Consider the following 22,638-nt stretch of genomic DNA (forward strand, 5'->3'; position numbering starts at 1 on the left):
ATCGGAAAGAAAAGGTGTTTAAGAAAATAAACTATGCTTACGTTTCCTCATCATCCCCCTGGGAATTAGATGTCTCATTCCACTCCGCCCAACCTGGAAACCAGCAGAAGCCGTAACAGAATTAATATTAAATGTGCTGATTTCTGTGTGTGAATAAACAAACAGTCTGAACAAATTAAAGGTGAACACAAACATACAAACCTTTGACAGTGTTCCACCAATCCATCAAGTCATCATTCTCCTGAAAACAGAGAACTTTGTCAAATAAAAGTCAGCCTGAAGTATGTTGATGTTTTTGTTTTATATCGAAGTCTAAACACGAAACAGGCCAGAACTAAAATGCAACAATAACACATGTTTTCTCTTGGTGTGGACCAAATGAATCCGAACTACAGGTGTCGAAAGTGCCCCCCAAAAAACACACCTCTTCAGCTTCCAGAGGCTTGTCTGCACTGGGGAAAGATGCCATCTCCACAGGCTGAACCACCACTGAGCTCTCCTGGAAAACAAACACAACAACACAACTTTATGACACTAAATTCACTTTAAAGGGTCAATATGTGTAACTACTGTTTCCTCTGTATTACTGTTAGCATCACAGGTGAAAGTCTGTTCAGTGATCACTCACTACATGCTAAATGCTAACTCATGACCTCTTCACAGGCTGCAGATGTGTAGTGGTGACAAAAAAAAAAAACATTTAATATTTTCATTGTGTCAGTTATGGTTTCAAGATATGAAACTGAACAGAATTTCATATTTACTTCCATTTGCTTATTACAAGTGTGTTTCAGACTTTCTTGTTCCAGTTTTATTTATTTAGTTAATTTTTTCATGTGAGAGACCAAAGAATGACTCTCCATTTTCATCTTATTTCACAACTACATGATGAAATGTATAATTCTTCTGTTGTTTTACTTTCATTTGTCTTGTTTTTATCTGCTGTCGATTTCTTTCCTGTGAAGCACACTGTAACTCTATTTAGAAAAGTTTAATATTATTATTATTGTAATAAATGGATAAACCACAAATTGTCACATCTAACAACATAGATACAAGACCATATTAAATGTATGTTGAGTTAAGATTTAGGCTTAGTTGGAGTCTTGATTGAACTCTTGTTAGCCTCACTAAAATGTTATATATATATATATATATATATATATATATATATATACACACACACACACACACATACACATATATATATATATATATATATATATATATATGTATACACACTTAATAATATAATCATGTTTACCTGTGCTGGGTTTAGATCCTGCAGCTCAACAGCCTCCTCAATAAGAGGCATCTTCTCTGAACTCTGTAGATTAAAAAAGAATAATTAATTTCATTAACTCAGCAATAAAAATAAATAAATAATAAAGTCAGTAAATAAAGTGAGGAAATATGAATTAAAAAGAGGACGAGATATTTGTAGAGAACGTGGGTGCCTGTAAAAATGACCCAGGATGATTTCTAATCACCTTTTCAACTGATCCTTATAACTTATGCAAGTTAATAAAAAACAGTCCTGTTAAAGAACCTGTTGGTAAACTTTATTTTAGGCTTTTTACCAGCCTTTCAATCAATCAAATATTTGTAAAAAAATGGGACATAAGACTTGATATTAGTACTAAGTTTCTCTGTGGAGATGCAGCAGCCGTGAGTAAGTGAGTAACTCAGGAACAACTAGAAGAAATCAGTACATACCTGAGATGTCAGATTAAGTTTGGGTATTTTAGGAGGAGTTTTCCTGACTCGGAATGACGTAACCTGAGAAACCAAACAAGAAAGAGGGATTTAACAACGAGAAAGAAGAGGAAAAAACCCTCAAAGTCCGTCACAGTTTGCAATAATCATGTCTCTGGATGTTTCCGTGAATGAATGACAACAACTCACCCGTCTTTTTTTCTTGATGGTTCTCCTGCGTCTCAGCCCGCCTCCTTCTGGAGCCTCCGTGTCCGCACTTTCCTGCAAATTTAGACAAAAATGGGCAGCAGGGAGGATTGTTTAGCAGCTGCTCAGACGATGATAGGGATTCATAGGGATCAACTAACTTGCTCACACTGCTCAGATCAAATCCCTAAATGTGTTTTCATTTGGCTCACTGACAATCTTAAATCTTAAATGTACAGATTGGCAATGAATCTACATCAAAAACCTACTTTTTTCTAGGTAACCTCAAATATAATTACCGTTACCAGTACTACTTGCACTAACTACTACTGATTTTACAAATCGGAAATAATGATACATACCTGATGTTCAATTGTTTTGGGCGTTCTTCTAAAGATTCCAGCGAACCCTCCTTTTTTCTCCTTTCAAAAAACAGAACAAGGAGCATTAATTTAAGTATTTTAAATGTGAAAATAAACTGATACAGTTTAGCAGAATAACACTCTCACCTTCGTGGCGCCTGAAGCTTCTAAAAGATTAACGGTACTGCCCGACAATTCAGGAAGGTCGTCCTTTAAAATAAAATGAATAGACGGAACAAAACAAGAATTTTGTCATAAATTATTATCACTGAAACTTTTTGGTGTGGTTGTTGGGCAACTGCTTCTCAAAATAATGAATGAATAAACCCAAAGTCTTAAGCTCTCAAATGGTTTTAATTTAATGTTCTTTCCTCTCCAGAAGCTGAGAAATAAAGGTTTTAGTGAACATTGACATTTCTGTCAAGTTTTGTCAAGGAGGTGTTTTCAAACAATGCCTTAGGTTTAAGAAAGCTTTTTTAATGGGCACCCTCGGGCTCAATGGATTAAAATAAACACAACAAGTTGCCGAGTGCATCCACAGACTTTGAGCATCTCTCACCTCAGCAGATTCTGCGAGGCTGTCGCAGCTGCCGAACAGTTCCTTAGAGGTAGTGAGGGGATCCTGGAAAAAAGAAAGGAACCTCTGTTTGAACTTGCTGAAGGTTATTTTCGGACAATCTTAGCACAAAAAGTTAAATGAGAGCTCCCACAGAAAACTAAATCAGCAGTAATCATACACACGACCACAAAAAAACAAAAAAAGTGTTGGTCACCTCTGTAGTGATCGATCGAGGAGCTGGTTTCGGAGACTTTTTGAAGATCCCTGCCAGTCCTCCACTCTTCTCCTGAAACATATGAAACATTCACACGTTAATAGACGATAATCAGCAGTAGAGCAGAAAAAACAGGCTGAGATTGTGTTTGTTGGACCACATTTTTACCTTTGATGTGGTTGCTTCTAAGAGATTTTCACAACTGCCAGATAATTTATTATCCTCACCCCAGTTTAACTCCTGCACAGAAAATAAAACATTAAAAAGGGACGAACACAAATACATTTTTTACATTAAAGGACCATTTACTGCACCTCATCCGTTGTAGCCCCCTCTGTTGGTTTCTGAGTCTTCTTAAACATGCCACTAAAAATACTTTTCTCCTGAAAACAGAGTAAGTGGCGGTAAAGACTACATCAGGTTTATTTGTAATGTGTCACAGTTAAAGTAAAATAAAATACAAACAGCAGTTTTTATAGTGCAGAAGTTCCTTTTATGCTTAAAAAGACAGTATTTCTCAACACAGTACCTTAGTGTTGTTGGTTTCTGACAGACTGTCATTACTTGCTGTCAGCTCCTTCTGATCGTCTTTGTCCTGACAAAAGAGAAATTCACAGTATACAAATATGGACAATGATGATGAGTGATCCTAACAGTGTAACTGGTCACACACACTCACCTCTACAGCTGCCTCATCTCCAGACACTTTGGGTGTTTTCTTACGAAGTCCACTGAATAGACCACCTTTCTCCTGATGAGTAAAAACACATGCATGTTAAGTTGTTGACCAAGGTTAAAAGTTTATATTCATTTTGTTTATAACCTTCTCCTGATCAGCTCGTGACTAGTGCAAAATTAGGCTTGAAAGACTAAACAGATGTGTGTTTACGGTTTGACCAGGAACCTCCGATCACACTTTACAACACTGCCAACTATGTTTCAAAGCATGCAGTCAAATTATTTTCTATTATTGTGTCTTCCCTTCAGGGAGACACTGGGTTCATTTCATTGAATCATGAAAAATAAGTTGTAATGTATTGAAACATGCCACAGATTCTGTAGGTAACTATCATCAGAAGTAATATTATCTGCTTATTGGTGCCTTCACTGTAGGAAAGCTGCTAGTGTGACACTGACCTCATCAAATAAGTTGTCGATGCTGGCTGATCTTTTGAAGATGCCGGCCAGGCCTCCTTTTTTCTCCTAAAACACAGACTTTTGTTATTTCTCTCAAATGAAAATATTCAGAAATAAAAGTAAAACTACAGAGACTCTGAGACAAAAAAAACAGAGAAAATAGTTTTTTTAAACAACTGAAGTACCTTTGGGGCGTCAGACAGATTCTCACAGCTACCAGACAGCTGACTTTCACTGTTCACCTCCAGCTCCTGAATTCAAACCAGAAAACAGTTTATATCAACATCAACTCCATCCTCCATAACAGGAAATTTATTTAATCAATTGGATCACATCACGGCACCTTCTCTGCTGCAGCGCCCTCTGCTGGTTTCTGTGGCTTCTTAAACAAGTTGCTAAAAATATTTTTCTCCTGAAAAATAATCTGGTGTCAGTGAACGAAGAAGACATTTCATCTGCATGTTTTTGTCGCATTATGCTGCTCACCTTAGTGGTGTTATTCTCAGACAGGTCGTCGTTGCTGGCAGACAACTCTTTCTGAGCCTCTGCGTCCTGAAACAAAGAAACAGATGTGTAATGAAAGTTGAAATGTTGTTGAAGTTAAGAGATTAATGGCACTTCCAGCAAACACTAGCTCACCGGTGACTCAGTCTTTTCTCCAGATGCTTTCGGAGTCTTTTTGTTGAGGCCTCTGAACAAACCTCCACCTTTCTCCTGATGAAACAGACAAAAGATAGAACAAAGGCTTCACGATGAGCTGAGAGAGTTTGAAGTATTTACAACTCAACTCATTACTCATCTTGGACTTTAACTCACTGACCTGTTTGCCCTCTGATAAATTGTCGTTGCTGGCTGAGAGCTCTTTGTCAGCAGACTCGTCCTGGAAAAAGTCATCAAAGGTTATAAAAGTTAATGTTACCTGGGAATACTAAATCATTTCAATCTTTACATTGATAAAAAGGTTGCAGTAATTTGAGTGGCACCCATCATTTCACAGAATGTTTCTTTGTGAAATGTTGTTGACTATTAAATTATACAGTTTCTACAAGAATGAATGCGTAACAAAAATATTAAATCAACATCTGTGCATGGTTTTGCATTATCATACACAATGAGGGGATACATGTGCCAGATTTTCAGTGAAGTGGTTCATGTGAACACAGAGAAGATGTTAAAAAAATTTAAGAAATCCGTTAAAAGAAATACTGGATCTGTACCAAAAACTCATTTTTCCCCCATATTTTCACCAAATTTGAACAGAAATTGGTCAAAACATTTTCAGACATCCTGCTAACAAACATGTAATGATGCTTTACGACATACAACATTATCAGAAAACTGAAATATGAACATAAAGAGCAGCATTTCATTTAAACAATTAAAACAATAATGTAGTGAATGAGAGTTTTACCTCTTCAGGCTGAGCAGCTTCTGCAGGTTTGGGGGTTTTCTTGAACATTCCAGCAAATATTCCTCCTTTTTCCTGAAACATATTCAGACAGTGAGGGCTTCTCTCTTACAGTTATTCAGGACTGGTTTCTAAATGATGTATAAAGAAGAACTCACCTTGGTGTTGTTCTCGGACAGAGCTTCAGTGCTTCCTGAGAGCTCATCATCCGGTGATTGGTTTTCCTGAGAAAATGCTAAATCAATCAGAGCCTGTGACACACTACAGACAATTTACATGTCATCAGTAACAGTGAGGGGGAACCGAGCACTTCTACTGCTCTTTTACAGCCAACACCTCAGATTTAAGGGAAGTATCACAGCGTATGTGACACTTGAGTCGGTCTTGACTACAAGTTTTAAAATAAAAAAATCTGGAGGTGTGGAGTTCGACAGAAGTGGGCTACTGAGGTCTGAAAATCTCTCATCTTTCTCTCTTCTTAAGATTAGCGGCTCGTGGCTACATTAGATGCTACTAGCATAACACACCTGGATCTCTGACCAAACTGTTAAATTTTGGATAATGTATATGTTAGATTTAGACAAGGAAGAAGAAAACGTGGAATAAACAAGACAACAGCTCTGATTCTGGTACATCAATTTTTGATCTTTTTCTTTTAACTGTCTATCAGCCCAACAAAGTTACAGCAGCAACAGAGTTTGCTACCTAGGCCAAACAATTTCCTGGAAGGAAACCTTATATTCACTACAAATAAGTTTTTCATGTTGTTTCCGGGATTCAAACGAGCAGCCTTCAAGTCACAAGTCTACTCGGATGACATTTTGGCAATATGCAGCTTGAAAAGTGAACAAGTGAGTTACTGTTTAAGAATTTTAAAGGGAATGCTTAAACGCTTACAGAAAACAAAGAAGCCACTTCTTACCTCTTCAGTTGGAGGACTGTCTGCAAGTCTGGACGACTTCTTGAATATTCCACTGAACGCACCTCCTTTCTCCTGAAACACAGTGGAGGTGCTTATAGAACATAAATACATCACATCACATACAACTACAATCAAAAAGACAGGTAACTTCTTAAAAGAAATATATATATATATATATATACACACACACACACACACACACACACACACACGTGTGTATGTAAGCTGTAAAGAAGGAAAATAATGTAGATTGAATATTTTGTTTAAAGCTGTTTTTTAAGAGCTCATGTACACTTTGGTCACACTTCATTACAGCTATTTTTATGTATATAATGTCAGGAAATACTGAAAATGTCTGTCCTGAAGCCTAAGATGATGCCATCTTATTGCTTGTTTCGTCTCAAAACAGTCCAAAAACCAAAATCCTCAGTTTTTGTTATGCAAGACAAAGAAAAGCACTAAATTCTCAATGGTGAAGCTGAAACCTGAGAATTTGTTGCCTTTTCAATTAAATGACACAAACTAATCGAAGCAGTTGCAGAATAATTTCCAGTTGACTAATCGTTTCAGCTTTAGTCATAAGTCCAGCTTTCACAAACAACAAGATAATTCCCACGAAAAATGTCAGCCTCTCTTTTGTTCTCAGCGCTTCATTTTTCCATTGTTCACATTGTTCAACCCGGGGTTACATTTCAGGAAATTTGCACAAAAACACTATCATCGTATTTGTTAATGGAAACTGGAACAAGATATCATACTCAACTTCTTCATATATCACCTTTCAAATAAAGTGACAAAGAGGCTGTTTTATAGAGTGTTATTGAGTGTTTTTATAACAAAAACTGACCTTGGTGTTGGCGGTCTCGGACAGACTGTCATTGCTGGCTGAAAGATCTTTCTGTGCCGAAAGATTCTCCTGAAACAAGAATTAAAACGGTCAGAAACAGAAAGTATACATTAATTCTACATTCTACATTAATTACAGTATTTGAGCACATTGGCAAACATACTTAGCTGTGCTCCATTTATTTATTTATTTTTAAAAATAGCAGCAAAGATGGGTGATTAAATGGAGTGCAAGCAGTAAATGAGGAGGGAGACTGACGTTGAACCACCATCAGCTGATAATCAAACGGGGATTTGGCGCCCCCCACAGTTTCTGAGTGCAACACCACTGTCTTAAATACAAATCCCAGGTCTGTGACAATTTGTCAGACATGATGTAGGTGCTGTTTATGGAAGATGGTGCACAAAATGCTACAGAAGATACTAGGATATGATGTCCCTACAAGCTGCATGCTACTGTATCTATATCATTTGAGGAAGGAGAATGTACTGACTTAAAATAATGTTAATAGTAGTAGAAGTAAAAAAGCTATAACAAGAAAATGGGGTAGAGCAGATCCCCCTACCCTGGCACAATGGAGAGAGACAATAGAGGAAATGTGTATAATGGAAAAGCTAACACATCGATTGAGACTACAGGAAACACAGCTGGAGGAGAGGTTGGGTGACGAAATGGGCGGTACTCAGCACCCAGGACAGTGACTACGACTATGGAAAGGACAGCTGAGTCAATGGGCGACCTTCTGAAGATGGATGGAACTCCCAAACACTGTATGGTTCTGCTTTTTGTTTGTTAATGTTGTTTTTGTGCATGTAACAAAAAAACATGTATGTAACGCTGTGATCCCACCCTCTCACTGAAGTTACAGTGCAGAAACCAGTGATAGAGGGGCGGAGTGGCTGAGACACAGACACCATTCACCCTATTACAAGACGCTATGGCATCAACATGATTTTCTGTTACTTTAAGGTAAAAAAAAGTTACATAATGTTGGTTTAAATCCTGTTTGGTCTCATGGATTGTGCTGTTGGATGCAGTGAAAACCACGCCTGAAAAACCATCATCGTGGTGGTTGGATTAGATGGTGTTTACATTGAGTGTCTACATGAAAGCAAAACACTTGGGTTGGAGGAGGCGTACCTCTACGGTCGTTTTTGGAGTCTTTTTGAGGAGTCCGCTGAACAAACCACCTTTCTCCTACAGAGAGCAGAAAACATGTTAAATCAAACTGATGATTTCTTTTCTTTAATTCCAGATTTAGGAGCCTCATCGTCCACCTACAGAGCTGCAGATATTTTTCTCACACTAGCCTTGCTGATCATGTTAGTCATGGTGACTCACGGAGTTTCTGTGGGTGTATTGGGAGGATCTGTCACTGTCACTTCTATCATGAAGACTCACCTTGTTCTCCGACAGGTTGTCATTGCTGGCAGAGAGCTCACTGTGTAACGTCTCTGCTCCCTAAACACAACAAAAATGTTACTCAACCTGTATGAGCATGAATATTGACTGCAGGAAACCAGTGACTGACACAAAACAGGTTAAAGCAGGAGTCTCTCATTAGATCCAAGGCTTCGAAAGCAGCAGTGGAATGTAGTTTAACAATGTACTTAAAAAACCTCTTGGTTCAGCTGCAAAATACATCATCACAATGCTGAAAACAGCTGTTTTTCTTATGAAATGTTGACAGAAGTGCTACAAACATATGACGATGACATTAGGTATATTAATGTTTTACCTCCTTCAGTCGGGGGGCCTCTGACAGTTTGGGAGATTTCTTGAACATCCCACTGAAAACACTTCCTCCTCCTTTCTCCTGAAACATAAAGACAAATAAGAACTCATTTTCAAAACCTTTTCTTTGTTTGAGTTTGTACTGGACACTGAGAAGAAGTATGTGAAGTTACATAATTATAATTAAAGTTTGTATAATTCAAAAATTATCTTGTGGGGAGGTTTGGGACAGAAAAGGGGACGGTTTATGTATTTTTTTTCTTTTTGCAGACGGAAGGGCACTGAGCATAAAAATGCCTTTTACCTTAAGCAGAAAACAGGCTTTATTTTCCACTTCACACGAAAAACTAGTTCAGTTTGCTTTCCTTCACTTTGTCAAATGCTAATTCCACTCCTTACTGGTGTCGGGTAAATAACATTCACTTAAGTACTGTACTTAAAAGGTGCACTATGAAGTTTTGGGGAAGAAATTTAAATCAGAAGAGAAAGATTGACTTGATTGATTTTTTTATGCCTTAATACACAAACTCTTTGTTTCCATGACTGAATAAACTGAATAATCAAACTGAACTTAAAAGGACAACACAACTTCATACTGTTTTACTTTATATGTGGCGGACCCTGCCACTTTTCTAGCATCAAACAGTGTTCTCTGGACCTTATTTTCCTCTGAGAACAGCTTGTTTATTCAGTCATAGACAAAATAAATATTTCTGAGGTTGTATTAGTAACTCCTTAACATTGTAAATAGTACAATTCTGAGTGTGAATGTCTTCTCTAAAACTACACAATGCCCCTTTAAGTACAATTTAGATGTAGTTGTATTTACAAAACATGAGTTCATTCATTCATTTAGTCTATAATAGACTAAATAGAAATGGTGCAGATAGGATTGGTGCCAGGCTGCCAGCCTGACTGGATCACCAGTCACTGTGGGTTCCTTACTTTAGTGGTGTTGTTCTCATTAGTGTCATTACTGTCTGATGGGTCCGTCTGCAGCGACTGTTTATCCTGAAACAAAGACAAAAAACAAAACAACATCTCAGTCGTTTGATCAATGAACAAGAATCCACCCAGTGATCAGTTTTACTTTGTTTGCTCTCTTATCTTTTCATGAACTCTCTTACATTTTCTCTTTTTTTGTGAAAAACAAGGCAGTCTGAAACACATTTTCAGTGATCATTAGAGCATCGAAAATGTGCGCAAAAACATTTCTACCTGCCCAGGTGTTCCCTCTCCTGGAAGCTTGGGAGACTTTCGGAGAATCCCACTGAAAATTCCTCCTTTCTCCTGGTGACAACAGACGGATTAATTCACACCATCAGTGACTGTTACATAATCATAATAATGATGCTGCTGCAGTTATAATCCAGTCACTTCACAGCTGAGTACTTCTGAGCTCACCTTTGTGTTTTCAGACAGATTATCATTACTGCCTGACAGATTATCATGTAGAGACTGTTGGTCCTAAAAGACAAAATGAACCGGTTCAAAGTGATCATCAGGCCACTGGATTTAACTAATGATTCGACCTTTCTGACTTAGTTAAAATAGTTTTCAGCGGCATCACCTCATCAGTTTGAGCAGCCTCTGCTGGTTTCGGAGACTTCTTGAACATCCCGCTGAATATTCCTCCTTTTTCCTGAAACAGACAAAAGCACAGGCTCAGTCATGGACAATCTATTTGGGTGAAACTCAGGTCAGTGAGGGGCCTTTCTGCATGATGAACTGCTAATCTGTGTGTACACTGTAATCAAAGATAACTTTGTCTCCACCGTGACACAGAGCTGCTCACCTTGTTGCTGTTGTTTTCAGACAGACTGTCGCTGCTGGCAGACAGCTCACTGTTAACACTCAAATTGTCCTGGGGAAAAAAAATGAAGTGAAAAAACACAGAAAAAAAATAATAAAAGGCATCAACAGATCTTCATTTTGTATTTTAAGAATGAGGAAGCCATTCTTGTCACTCACCTGTGCAGGTGCGTCATCTGCTGTTTTATTGTGTTTCTTAAGGATGCCAGAGAATAAGCCTCCCTTTTCCTGCGAACAATGTTCAAATAGTAATGATGAATGCTTTTGTTTTTTCTAAATTTGCATTTGTGATAACACAACTAAAGATACAACAAAACAGATCTCAGAAATAAATGCATTAAGTCCTGTAAAACCTACATTTCTCAGAATGTCTGATTAAATCAAACGTCTTCTACATGTCTACAGTGGCACCCACATTACTGTATCTACGCCTGACTTTTATGTAAACACACAGAAGTGAACACAGATCTCTTCAGTTATTTGTGGCACATCTTTCAAAAAAGAGCTTTAAAGTATTTGGCAACACAGGAAACTATCTGACTTTGTTGTTTTACTGGGAATCCATGTAAGGAGGAGGTCACGCTGTCTTCATGGGTTAACTGACTCAAGGAACTTACTGAAGTAAGTAAGATCCATGAGGATATTCCAGGAAATTTGTATCGTTTGATAAAATGACCATAGAAGGTGGAGGAAATCTGCCCTGGACTGAAATCACAAAGCTCACAGTGACACTAGGGGCTTTGATAAAGCTTTATTGACACTACTGTGTGGTTTAAATAGGTGTCTGGTGAAATTAAGCTTCACTAGCAAGGCAGACGAAAAACAAAAGTCTCGTAAAAAAGGTGGTTGTTATGTCACTTGGTGGCAGAGACTGCGCAGTAGTGATAGGACAGAAGAGCATGGTATTGAGATCCCTCTCATACACCCACCTGATTAAGGCTGGAGATATACCTGCTTAGAACCACATGTTTGCGTAGACAACCGGCTGAATTGTTAACGTAGATGGTCAAGTGCCTACATACAACGTGTGTTACTGGAGGATACAACTAGAGCGCACACGTTTGCTTGTTGTCCCATTGTTGTCCCTGCTGCTGACGTGCTTACTGACTCCTGACCATGTCACGTCCCCATACTGGACCTACACTCTGCATCTTGCATAGGCGTAACGTAAAATTTCTGAGGACGTGCACAACCGACGCTCCTGTTAAAAGCAAGTACATCTTTGGCCTAAGTGGCAAGCGGGGCTCTGCTGTCACGTGACATCATACGCCATTTTTACGTATGAAATAAGTAATTAATACCCAACTTATCAGAACCACCGACATAAAATGACAGAAGTTATCTTTGGACAAATGTTATTTGACATGTACTTTGAGTAGTTAGTTTGGTTCATGCCCCAACTTTTGGGGAGCTGTCACATCATCAGTGGGAGCAAATACAGTGAATGGTGGGGACTGATGAGTTTGATAAAATCAAAGTGTATCTGGTCCATGAGATGGGCGAGTGATCTACATCAAGAACGCTTCAGAAACTTTAGGCCAACAAAATGAGACCTACATGGGATTGTTCGGAACTCTTCTCATCTGCTTCTTCTGTATCTTCAGGATCGCTGTCTGCTTTGCTGACCTGGCAAACGGCAAAACAACGAGTAAGAGGCAACAAGAGGCTGACAGTGAAAGTTAACGTTCAGAAAAGGAGCAGAAGAGTCGATGTTACCGTCACTGCAGGAGACTTCTCTTTGGGAGTTTTCCGAAACATTCCAGCGATCAGACCTCCTATGTCCTGAAATAAAGGTTGAGAAAAAAATCAGATGTTTACCCATCTAATGACAAGGTGCGTTTATGTTTACCTTACTGAAATTGCACTGTTGAGCATTTGAGCACTGTGAAACATATGTAAATATGAAATGAATGTTACTATGTGGCTTCCCTAGTGTCCTTTGTGCATAAAAGGAAGTGAACTTTTACAATAATCAGATTTTCAAAAGAATACATTTCTACTTTGTTGTTCCTCTGTCACTTCTGATTTGTTTTGAAAAAGCAGAACTAGCGTGTTAAAATGAGAGAAGACAGTCAGACGCTGTTGTTAATCTCTTACCTCTTTTGGTTTTGCATTCTTCTCCTGCTTGTTTTTTTCTGCGGGTTGTTCCTTTTCGGAGGCTGCTTCCTCTGCGCTCGGGTCTGGACTCGGCTCTCTGCTGGCCTTCGAGAAGAATCAATAATTTTCAGCACAATATGATTATCCTGAACTTTTTCCATCAATACAACCAGACAAGAGAAGACAATAACAATCAAATTAGATGCTTAAAATTTCATTAAGATCGTCTGATTCCTTCCGGTCAGCTCATCATTGTTCATTTACTGGTGCTTCATAAATACAATAGGTTAAATTTCAAGTGGGACATAAAATGTGTCAAAAGTCCTTAAAGGTTAGGATAACTTTGCTGATAAACAGGAACAATAGGTGATTGAACCAGTCTGGAAAACCAAATGAAATTGAGGCATGAATACTTGACCCTTAACGTCACACGTGTCACTTTGTCAAGCTATGAAACTGTAGGTTTGAAACATTAACAGTGGCATAAACGTTTTCTGTTTTTGGGGGGTAATTTATGTCTTTATTCGAGAGTCAAGGGCAGACAACAAAGGTCCCAGGCTGGTCGTGAACCCAGGACGTTTCAGTTTACAGTCAGCACCGAAACTGCAAAGTCACCAGGGGAACCACACAGTCATATGATCTTGTTGAGGTTACTATCTATTCCTAGTTGTGGACCAGGAAGTAAATACTAAAAATACAAACAAAATTCTTGAATGGCTTGAGCACATTACACAACTTTCTGCCTTGTAGCTGGGAGTCTTACAGTTGTTGTGGTTTTCACACTACGTGACTGATCAGCAACAGGAGGGTCATACATTATACATTACAGTACAAGATCATACAAGTGACACAGGACTGATGCTATCCAAATAGTCCAGGTGTGTGCGCTGAGATGCAACAAAAAAAAAAAATGGATTATGGATTATGTTGTACAGCCAGCAAAGATTTTTTCTGCACTGAAAAGGTGAAACTGCCTGTTCATACTGTGGTTCAGCACGGATACATAGATATGCCTGATTGAATTGGGTTCAGAGAGCTACTCTGGACCCGTTTGCGACTCAGCCAGGTTATTTAGCCTGCTAGATATCCAGCAGACGTCAGCGACAGGCCGGCAAGCTGTCCCTGAGCTCCCGGATCACGTCTTTAAACAGTTCACACATGTCGACCATCGTCAACGGACACACATGCCGATCTGCCCCTGATCTGGGGATTTTGTCAAAATGTTTGGGGATAGCAAGATCTGCGCTAACATCCTGTAATGTTAACTTGGCTTAAGACGTGAAAATGTAGATGTAAAAAAAAAGACCAATTGCATTTTGTCAAAGGGATGAGCTCAAAGCAGTCTGACAAATTAAAGTGCAGAATGATGAAGGTCTGTAGCCACAAATAAAAGATGAAATCATTCTCAAAGATTCTTGCAGGCAGTCTGAGACTCCTGCGTCTTTGTAACCACAGACAACAAGTTAAAATGAAAACCTCCACCATCAACACCACCACCACACAAGAAATAGTACTTCCATGTAAAAATACAGTCTGTAAAATACTGCAGCCACCACCAGCAGAAAACACCAAACCAGACGGTGCTTCATACCTTTGGTGACGACTTGAATTGCAACCCTTTCATTACTCCCTTCAGACCGCCCTGTTAGATCATAGTCACATGTCACAAACCAGCTGATGACATCAACAGTGGAAAACACACGCACACACAAACACCCAAACACACACAACTGTCTTGCATTACTAGTGAAGACATTCAATGACATAATGTATTGCCTAGCCCCTCACCCTAACCGTACCTGTCAGAACTAAATGTCTAACCCCAACCTAAACTTGATTCTAACCTTAACCTTAAAACTTTCCAACTGCCCTTTGAAGTTGAGAGAACCGGCCAAAATGTCCTCACAAAACTGGTTTAAAGACAGCGTTTGTCTACAGAAAGATACAAAGATAAGCTCACACACCGGTTTGCTGCCAGAAGCCTGTTTGGCTGGAACATCATCAGCTTTTTCCTCTTTGTCAGGGTCGTCGAACACATAACTCTGAGGAAGAAAGAAAGATCAGATAAACACTCAATAACAGCTGATTCAAGACCTGCGTTATCAAAAATATTCAGCTTTATACACAGTTACTACGGTGCTGGACAGAGAGGCTATAAAATATTCTATAGTTTCCTGTATATTCAATTTTTCCCATGACATATGTTTATGGTTAGGGCCTCTTTTTTTTTTTTTTCCTTTAATCTGATGGGTTACAACACTGACTCATTCTAACGGATACTGATACACACCTACGGTTTGTCTAAATACACACCCATACTTCATTTCTGTACACACCCACACAAACCGTTTGCCACCAGGAACCTGTTAAGCTGAGGCATTTTAATCAACTCAAAGGTGTTCGAATGTAAGAAAAGGTAGAGTCAAAGCCACAACACAGCTCTGCTCAACAATGTCACGAGCATAGAAATAAACACATAATAATTAAATGTCTACAGCAGAGAACTTACAGTGAACGTAGGTGTTTTTTCTTTTCGGCTCCGCTGAAACATCCCAGTCAGGACCGTCTGATTACTCTGCAATGAAGCACACGGACATGACGATGAAGACAGTGTATATACAGCATCTCCACACATATACTTTACTTTGGCTGAACACCCAGGTATATTAATGGCCGCCCAAGTATATTTGGCAACCCATTTTAGCCTTTTTATTCTTTTTATTTTTCCATCGGCGAAAATGCCAGATGGCTAACCAACAGTCTGCCCTCGCTCTTCCTTCCTGTCCACTGTCACACATGCTGTGAAGACAGAGAGAGAGACGTTCTCTGGTATCACATCCCTCCTTAAACACACTGATTGTGATGCAACCTCTCCAATTTAATGTAGGCCAATGCAGTTGTTATGTACAAACTTTTGTTTATTGGCTACATCATTGCCAACAAGCTTCCTCCACACGCAGTTCACCTGCTGTTATAACAACAAAATCAGTTTTTTGGGCGACTATAAACATTACTGCTGATGAAGGAAGCAGATTGCGCTGCTGGGAGAGAAAATGGAAAGGAGAGAGAAACAAGCATTAATGTGGACAATTAAAGCAGGTTAAGCCTTAAAGTGATTCTGAGGGCAGCTGATTTTTATATCAAAGACGCTAGCAAAACAAACAGAAAGGTCAGACAGGTCAGCCCATCGTGTTTTAATATATCTTTAAATGCTACAGTTACGATTGAAAATGACAACAGAGAAAGACAAGTCTGCTGATATCACATATCTCCACAATGCAAATCAACTGCCAGTTGTCTACCTGGAAGTCACTGCTGTTGTTGGCGCGATGACACGATTATTTGTCTACTGAATTAGGTCAGAGCTGAACGTTATTATCTCCAAAAGAAATACCTGTTTGATGAAGTCTGCTTCGTCTTTGGGAACTTCTGATTGGTCATTTCCTCTGGAGCTCTGATGAGGAAGAGGAAGGACGTGAAAAAAACCAGTGAGGAGGAACAAGATATAATTGTGTGGGTGTGTGTGTGGTTGTACCTGTGTGTCCTCAGCCTGTACCCTCCTGCGCTGGCTGTACCTGGTTGTGGCCATTTCCTGCGCACACACACACAGAAAAAGCCCAGGAGGGAACAAAAACAACAGATATTATGAACAGGAACAGAAACATGAAACCTTGTGGAGCTTTGTTTGATTCTTTACTGTAAACTGTTCTCACACATAACTACAGATTCTTCCTGATTCATTTTACAAACAGAAATCTTTGTTCTTTGCTTTATTTTAGATAAAGTTTAGTGCATGGATGAGTTTCATTATATATTGGAGTATTTGAGTGTACTGTACCTGGTCTGTTGGCCTGGGTGGAACCCCGGGAGTTTCAGACCTTTGTTTCAAGTTTTCATTAGCCTGATACACATGGGAAGAGGGGATCAAACGCTTTTAAAATGGTATCAGACTATTTAGATGTATCCAGTGTAATATTCACAAAATGTTTTAATAGTATAAATATATGTATTTCACATGTAATTCCACATACTGAATCATCTTACTGATGTTTAATGCATTGGTCTATTTTATAATAAAATAGTGTCAATCATATCCTGGTGTGCACTGGGATATTGATTTTTTTTTAAAAAATGTTATCTACTGTGATTTGCCCTGTACTGGCTGCACCCAGAAGAGAAGCACTGCTGTGGACAGGGTTTCTCCCATTTGTATTTTGATAATCGATGAATCTGTTTGAGTAATTTTTAAAGGAAAAATCATAATAATTCCCTGATTCCATCTTCTTAAAGGTATTTTGTTGTTTCTCTACTCCGCTATGACAGTAAACTGAATATCTCTGAGTTGTGAACAAAACAAGACATTTGAGGATGTTGTCTTGGATTTTGGGAAACACTGATTGACATTTTTCACCATTTTTCGCATTTTATAGACTAAACAACTAATTGATTAATGAAGAAAGTAATCAACAGATTAATCGACAATCAAAATAATCTTTAGTTTCAGCCTCATTCCTGACTGGATCTGAACCAGAGGTATGATAGAAACCTGGTATCAGCCTTAAAGACATCACAACACCCAGTTTTTCAATTAAAAAAAGTGTCTAAAGCCTTTCTTCACTTGTCATCTGCTCCCCCTCTTTCAATTCTCTGTTTCCCTGTAATGCACGCTAGTAAAAAGTAAATAATGGCAATTAAAAAGTCAGTGAGTACCTCTTTGTTTGTTGTTGCTGGCGTTTTCATCCGGTACTGTGTGTGACTTAGTTCCTGCGCATGAAACACAAATCTGTCAAACAGTTGATTCTCTTTGTAAATCTTTTTAAATGGCCCATTCTCCTCATTTCTTTTTACACCTCTTGTAAAAGATATTATACATTCAAATAAAAAACACTGACAACAACAGTTATGATAAGTATCAATATGCAATATCTTTAAAAGTTACTATTTTGTGTTGCCTGAATAAGTATTTGATTGCATATCCCAGAGTGAAAAAAAAGCTCCCCATCTGGAACAACTTCAGTTGTTCCAGATGTTTAAAGTGGAAACAGACCCCCACCCGCTCCAGGGTACCCTGCCATGTACCACTCTCACATTTCTGCATGAATGAAAGAAATCGGGAGAAATCTAAGCTTTAAAACTTCTTCATTTTGATTGGGCTATTGATTTTTATATCGATTCATGTCCTATATAATACTCCCAATACATTTTATGTTGATTCTTTTATTTGAGTTGGTCAAGAATTTTTAACATTACTTTATAAAACAATTAAGGTTATCACAAGTTCTTGTTGGGCTTGCTTTGAAGAAAATAATATTATTCATGTTTATAATCATTTACATAATATGTTAAGAAATTAAATTAAAATGTAATATTGGGTTCACCTTAATTATATGAAAGTAGGTTATAGGGAGCCAATTTGGCCATTTCATTGTGATACGTTGAAGCAAAACACTTTTCTATTGCCAGTTTAAGAAAGATCGGCCCACCACACCTGCTCAGTAGTAGTTAAACTATGGGATTCATAAAAAAAAAATTACATTACAGACAAACACTGTTGGTCTGTAAATGATCAGTGGCATCGTCCAGGTTAGTGACAACTTACAGAGTCTGTCGGTCGTGGAGGCACCAGAGGAGTTGGTTTCTCCGGTCTCTCTGGGTCATTTCTTTTTGCCTGTAAAGACAGTTTACTCAAGTGTGCTGCCTCGCTATAAAATCCTGAAGTCACATATAAAAACCTGCTCATGTCACTGCTGAAACACTTCAGCAAACAAGCAAACTGATCGACATGGTAACATTGCTAATCAAAGGTTTATCACAGTACCTCTGCAGGTTTTGGAGGAGGTTTAGGCTGTGAACAGAGAAGAAAACTGAGTGTGTTGTATGATATATAATACAGTAGGTTATATTTACATCTGTGGTTTATATGCAAAAATTAACTGTGACTTAGATTGTGTTTTGAATTAGTTCAGTGTTTTGTGTTAGCTGTAAGTATTCTCACCGGCTTTGGTTTCTTTTTGACTTCTGGCTTCATCATACATGCCTCCATTCTGCCTGAAAGAGTGTCGAAAAGAGAGAAAACATGTAAACAGGACTAATCACATGTTTGTGTTGTTTTGTGATCGTGAAGAGGAGTAAAAGAATCCACGTGTCCACAATCCATATGTCAAACTGGAACGGGCGTCTTTGAACAGAGGAGGTAGACTAGGACATTACTTATCACCCACTTACAATACATTACTGAGTTCCCTCCCCAGACAGCTTAACAACCATTCACACCTGGGCTCACCTTGCCCTGGCAACCCACATGAAGGCAGGTTGGGTCAACGACCCACAAGTGTCCCTAACGACTCTGAAACTCTGAGCTCACACGCTACCTTAACAACTCCGTAAGGATGCTCTCACACAGAGTTTGAAAGCCTGCAACTCCCCTCCAGTGAGTTAGAACGTCTTCAAGAAACTGAAACAAGTCCAGACTCTGGCCTACGATACAGCACCTAGATGTCTATTGTAATGACAACCGTACCAGATGGAAGTAAGAGACAAACACCTTTGTCTAACTTCCACTGTTCTTCACAGCATACCGTCTGACATGTCACAACAGGAGAAGCACAGGTGTATTTAATAACAATGCATTCAGATTCGACCAGATGTTTACCACTTCAGTACTACATACTAACTGTATACGTACTATTTTGTGACTGTCTGTCTGTTTGGTTCGGTAAGTATATGAGAAGTCAATGTGGTTTAAAGTTTTGTGCAAACAGTAAGTAGTTTCTGAACTGACCGTACAGTGTGACCATATAACCTCCAAGTCAAAATCTGGAACGCTGACTTTACTTAAAGTTCTTATATAACTGACTTGGTACAACAATACTGAATACTGAAAGCCAAACAAACATGGATGTTAATTAAACTATAATTTCATGGATATGGTGTTATAGTATCAATCATACAACCATCTTGAATTGTCTGAGGATGTGAGCGCTCACAAGTCTTGGACTGAGAGAATCTTTTCCGTCTTCACCGTCTATCTGATCGACATGAACGCAGCATAGCTTGTTTTTCATTTACATTTTCTTTCACAAGCTCTGTCCACCATTTTATTTGCAATGTTTGGCAGCCTCCTCTATTTACTTTGTCATTTGCATTTTGGGACATGAGTACAGTAAAATGATGTGCATTGATACACATCACTGCACTGTGTTACCACTCCGTAAAGCATGTGAAACTGCATTTGTGTCAACAACTACACTGGTCATGATGTTCACTGTAGAGCTGAAATGATTAGCTGACTAATCCTTTCACTTTTCAGGGTTCAGTTTATCGTGCTGTTTTTATTTGTCATATATGACAGCAGATTTTAGACTGCAAGTGTGAGTTAGTCAGAATTACCTACTTCAGTAGATCTCATCACTTACATTTATATCATCTTGACTCTGACTCAAGAAAGCAAAGTATTACCAACCAACTCTGTCAGTAATATCTAAGTAATCTCCCTTTTCATCTGGAGTGAAAGATGCATTCAGAACCTTAACTTCAGGTAAAACCACCAGAGCTGAGAGCATTAGCATATAAGCAATATTTAGCAATAAATAGCATTATTTGGGGTTTATTTTACCCAGACTGCTGGGTATAAGGCCCAAAATTCCAGCTGTTTCAAGCACAAATAATCAGATGATTTTCCTGTCTGTCTGTGACACTAAAATGAACCACTGGTTAGACAAAACAAGACATCTGGTTAGGTCATTTCTCAGGCTTTGGGGAGTTTGATTTCATTATTTAATCTCGAAAATATGATAGTTGCAGCCCTAGCCCAGTCCCCAGCGTAATGTACTTGCAGTTCAGAGGTTAACAGCAATCCATCATATTTATAACTAGTCTGCATCATATTTCAACCTGCAAAACCTTTATGTTTAACTGAACTATTATATAAGCAGCAGTGTGCAATACAATGAATAATACTGGAATATATCTGAGGGCAAACATGGCCATTCTTAAGTTCCTCAAAACTGTAGAAGTACAACACTTAAATATGGTTTTACAGACTGAAATTAGTTCATAAATGTTCAGAAAAACAGTCTCTACAGCAGAAACAGTCTATTGAATTATATCAATATGTAACACAGGAAGAAATACACGTTTCAGTTACAGTGGTCACTTACTGTATGAGTCATTTGGAGAAGTAAAACACTACACATTTCCTTTAACTGTAGTCTGTTCTCTGAACTCAGCTCTGGATATTAACGTTAGCTTACAGGCTAAACACTTTTAGCTGACGTTAGCTAACAACGTTAACAGCTCAACAGCTGAAAATACACGAGCCAGTTAGACGGACAGTAAATTATAAATCATAAGTTACAAGTGTCTAAAACTTTATATTTAAATCACGCTGATGTCAGACTTTCACCTACCGATGACTTGGAGACAACTTTGAACAAAATGACATGAGCGCAGCAGCAGAGAGGCTCCTTCACGGTCACGACATTCCCAGGAGTTTAAAAACTTCACCACAGCCGCACACAACATCTGCACGCAGGAGGCGTTCACGAGCTCCTCCAAAGCTCAGAAATCACAGCCTTCAAGTCACAACCACTCTTACCACTGTAAGCGCTTATTTTCTTTCTTTCTTTCTTTCTTTCTTTCTTTCTTATTCCCACATAAACATAATTCATTTAAATAGAGTCAAAAGTACAATATTTGCCTTCAAAGTATTGAGTGGAAGATTAACGTAGCCAAATTTGGAAATACTTAAGGAAAATACAAGTACCTCAAAATTGTACATATGTACAGTAGTTGAGTAAATTTACTTAGTTACATTTCACTAGAGATAATGCATTTAATTTTATCTCACTGTGTATATCAAGTGATGTAATGTTGCCAATGACATTTACTCAATTACAATTGTGAGGTACTTCATCTTCTCCATCTTCTGCTACTTTATACTTCCACTCCACAACATTTTTGCAAATATTGCACTTTTTACTCCACTACATTTATGTGATAACTTTAACAAGCAATTAGACAAAAATAAAAGGAAACCCAGATAGCAATAACCAGAAAAATGCTGAAAATTGGATATGATAATTGATCGATACATAATAAACAGTATATAAAAACATGTACATATTTTGACACTGAAGTACATTTAATATCAGATAAAAGCTGTTACTCAAGTACTATTTTTATGGGTGACTTTTACCTTGACTAAAGTATTATTTCAACACGATATCTTTACTTTTACTACTTTGTACTTTGTAATACTGTGAATACGGTTTCATTCTGGATTAGTAACTAGGTTAAATAAATAAAATTAAATAAAATAAACAAACAAAGCCACAATTAATATGGCCTTTAAAAAAACACTGTAATAAATTAACACTTATTCTTATTTTTATTTAATAAAAACAAACACGAAAAAAAAAATGCAAAAATAGGCGTTAATGAGGAATAGATGCATGCAATATTATTTATTTAGCCTACATAAATGCAAAACATCTCAACAGCTCATGACCACTCGATCTGACTATCTAATGTCCTGTTTCTGAAGGGTGTTTACCTCCACGTTAACTAATCCAAACATTTCCGACACCACCCAAAGGCAACATTAGTTACAGGTCGAACAAAGCATCTCAAACAAACACACCCTG

General features: G+C 38.2%; 1 protein-coding gene across 1 annotated transcript in view; it reads right to left on the reverse strand.

Moving 5' to 3' along the window:
* apold1a (apolipoprotein L domain containing 1a) overlaps positions 1 to 21,468 on the reverse strand; it is a 39,179-nt gene extending 17,711 nt beyond the window's left edge. Inside the window, exons 1-47 of the mRNA XM_084368244.1 lie at positions 21,403 to 21,468; positions 18,990 to 19,042; positions 18,813 to 18,839; positions 18,594 to 18,662; positions 17,705 to 17,758; positions 16,833 to 16,895; positions 16,530 to 16,586; positions 16,389 to 16,448; positions 15,504 to 15,569; positions 14,959 to 15,036; positions 14,586 to 14,636; positions 12,995 to 13,099; positions 12,614 to 12,679; positions 12,455 to 12,523; positions 11,057 to 11,125; positions 10,881 to 10,949; positions 10,656 to 10,727; positions 10,490 to 10,552; positions 10,304 to 10,375; positions 10,031 to 10,096; positions 9,090 to 9,167; positions 8,753 to 8,812; positions 8,492 to 8,548; positions 7,352 to 7,420; positions 6,505 to 6,576; positions 5,741 to 5,806; positions 5,586 to 5,657; positions 4,995 to 5,054; positions 4,814 to 4,888; positions 4,661 to 4,726; positions 4,518 to 4,586; positions 4,360 to 4,425; positions 4,175 to 4,240; positions 3,717 to 3,788; positions 3,567 to 3,632; positions 3,352 to 3,420; positions 3,206 to 3,277; positions 3,038 to 3,109; positions 2,824 to 2,886; positions 2,412 to 2,474; positions 2,265 to 2,324; positions 1,906 to 1,977; positions 1,717 to 1,779; positions 1,265 to 1,327; positions 425 to 499; positions 202 to 241; positions 42 to 93 (exon numbers count right to left, since the gene is read on the reverse strand). Coding sequence (XP_084224370.1) covers positions 42 to 93; positions 202 to 241; positions 425 to 499; positions 1,265 to 1,327; positions 1,717 to 1,779; positions 1,906 to 1,977; positions 2,265 to 2,324; positions 2,412 to 2,474; positions 2,824 to 2,886; positions 3,038 to 3,109; positions 3,206 to 3,277; positions 3,352 to 3,420; positions 3,567 to 3,632; positions 3,717 to 3,788; positions 4,175 to 4,240; positions 4,360 to 4,425; positions 4,518 to 4,586; positions 4,661 to 4,726; positions 4,814 to 4,888; positions 4,995 to 5,054; positions 5,586 to 5,657; positions 5,741 to 5,806; positions 6,505 to 6,576; positions 7,352 to 7,420; positions 8,492 to 8,548; positions 8,753 to 8,812; positions 9,090 to 9,167; positions 10,031 to 10,096; positions 10,304 to 10,375; positions 10,490 to 10,552; positions 10,656 to 10,727; positions 10,881 to 10,949; positions 11,057 to 11,125; positions 12,455 to 12,523; positions 12,614 to 12,679; positions 12,995 to 13,099; positions 14,586 to 14,636; positions 14,959 to 15,036; positions 15,504 to 15,569; positions 16,389 to 16,448; positions 16,530 to 16,586; positions 16,833 to 16,895; positions 17,705 to 17,758; positions 18,594 to 18,662; positions 18,813 to 18,839; positions 18,990 to 19,037 — 3,002 coding nt within the window. The 5' untranslated portion in view covers positions 19,038 to 19,042; positions 21,403 to 21,468. The remainder of the gene's footprint in view (positions 1 to 41; positions 94 to 201; positions 242 to 424; positions 500 to 1,264; positions 1,328 to 1,716; positions 1,780 to 1,905; positions 1,978 to 2,264; positions 2,325 to 2,411; positions 2,475 to 2,823; positions 2,887 to 3,037; positions 3,110 to 3,205; positions 3,278 to 3,351; positions 3,421 to 3,566; positions 3,633 to 3,716; positions 3,789 to 4,174; positions 4,241 to 4,359; positions 4,426 to 4,517; positions 4,587 to 4,660; positions 4,727 to 4,813; positions 4,889 to 4,994; positions 5,055 to 5,585; positions 5,658 to 5,740; positions 5,807 to 6,504; positions 6,577 to 7,351; positions 7,421 to 8,491; positions 8,549 to 8,752; positions 8,813 to 9,089; positions 9,168 to 10,030; positions 10,097 to 10,303; positions 10,376 to 10,489; positions 10,553 to 10,655; positions 10,728 to 10,880; positions 10,950 to 11,056; positions 11,126 to 12,454; positions 12,524 to 12,613; positions 12,680 to 12,994; positions 13,100 to 14,585; positions 14,637 to 14,958; positions 15,037 to 15,503; positions 15,570 to 16,388; positions 16,449 to 16,529; positions 16,587 to 16,832; positions 16,896 to 17,704; positions 17,759 to 18,593; positions 18,663 to 18,812; positions 18,840 to 18,989; positions 19,043 to 21,402) is intronic.
* Between the last annotated feature and the right edge of the window lie 1,170 nt (positions 21,469 to 22,638).

This window comes from Pagrus pagrus, assembly GCF_965226575.1.
Source record: "Pagrus pagrus genome assembly, chromosome: 12".
NCBI lineage: Eukaryota > Metazoa > Chordata > Actinopteri > Spariformes > Sparidae > Pagrus > Pagrus pagrus.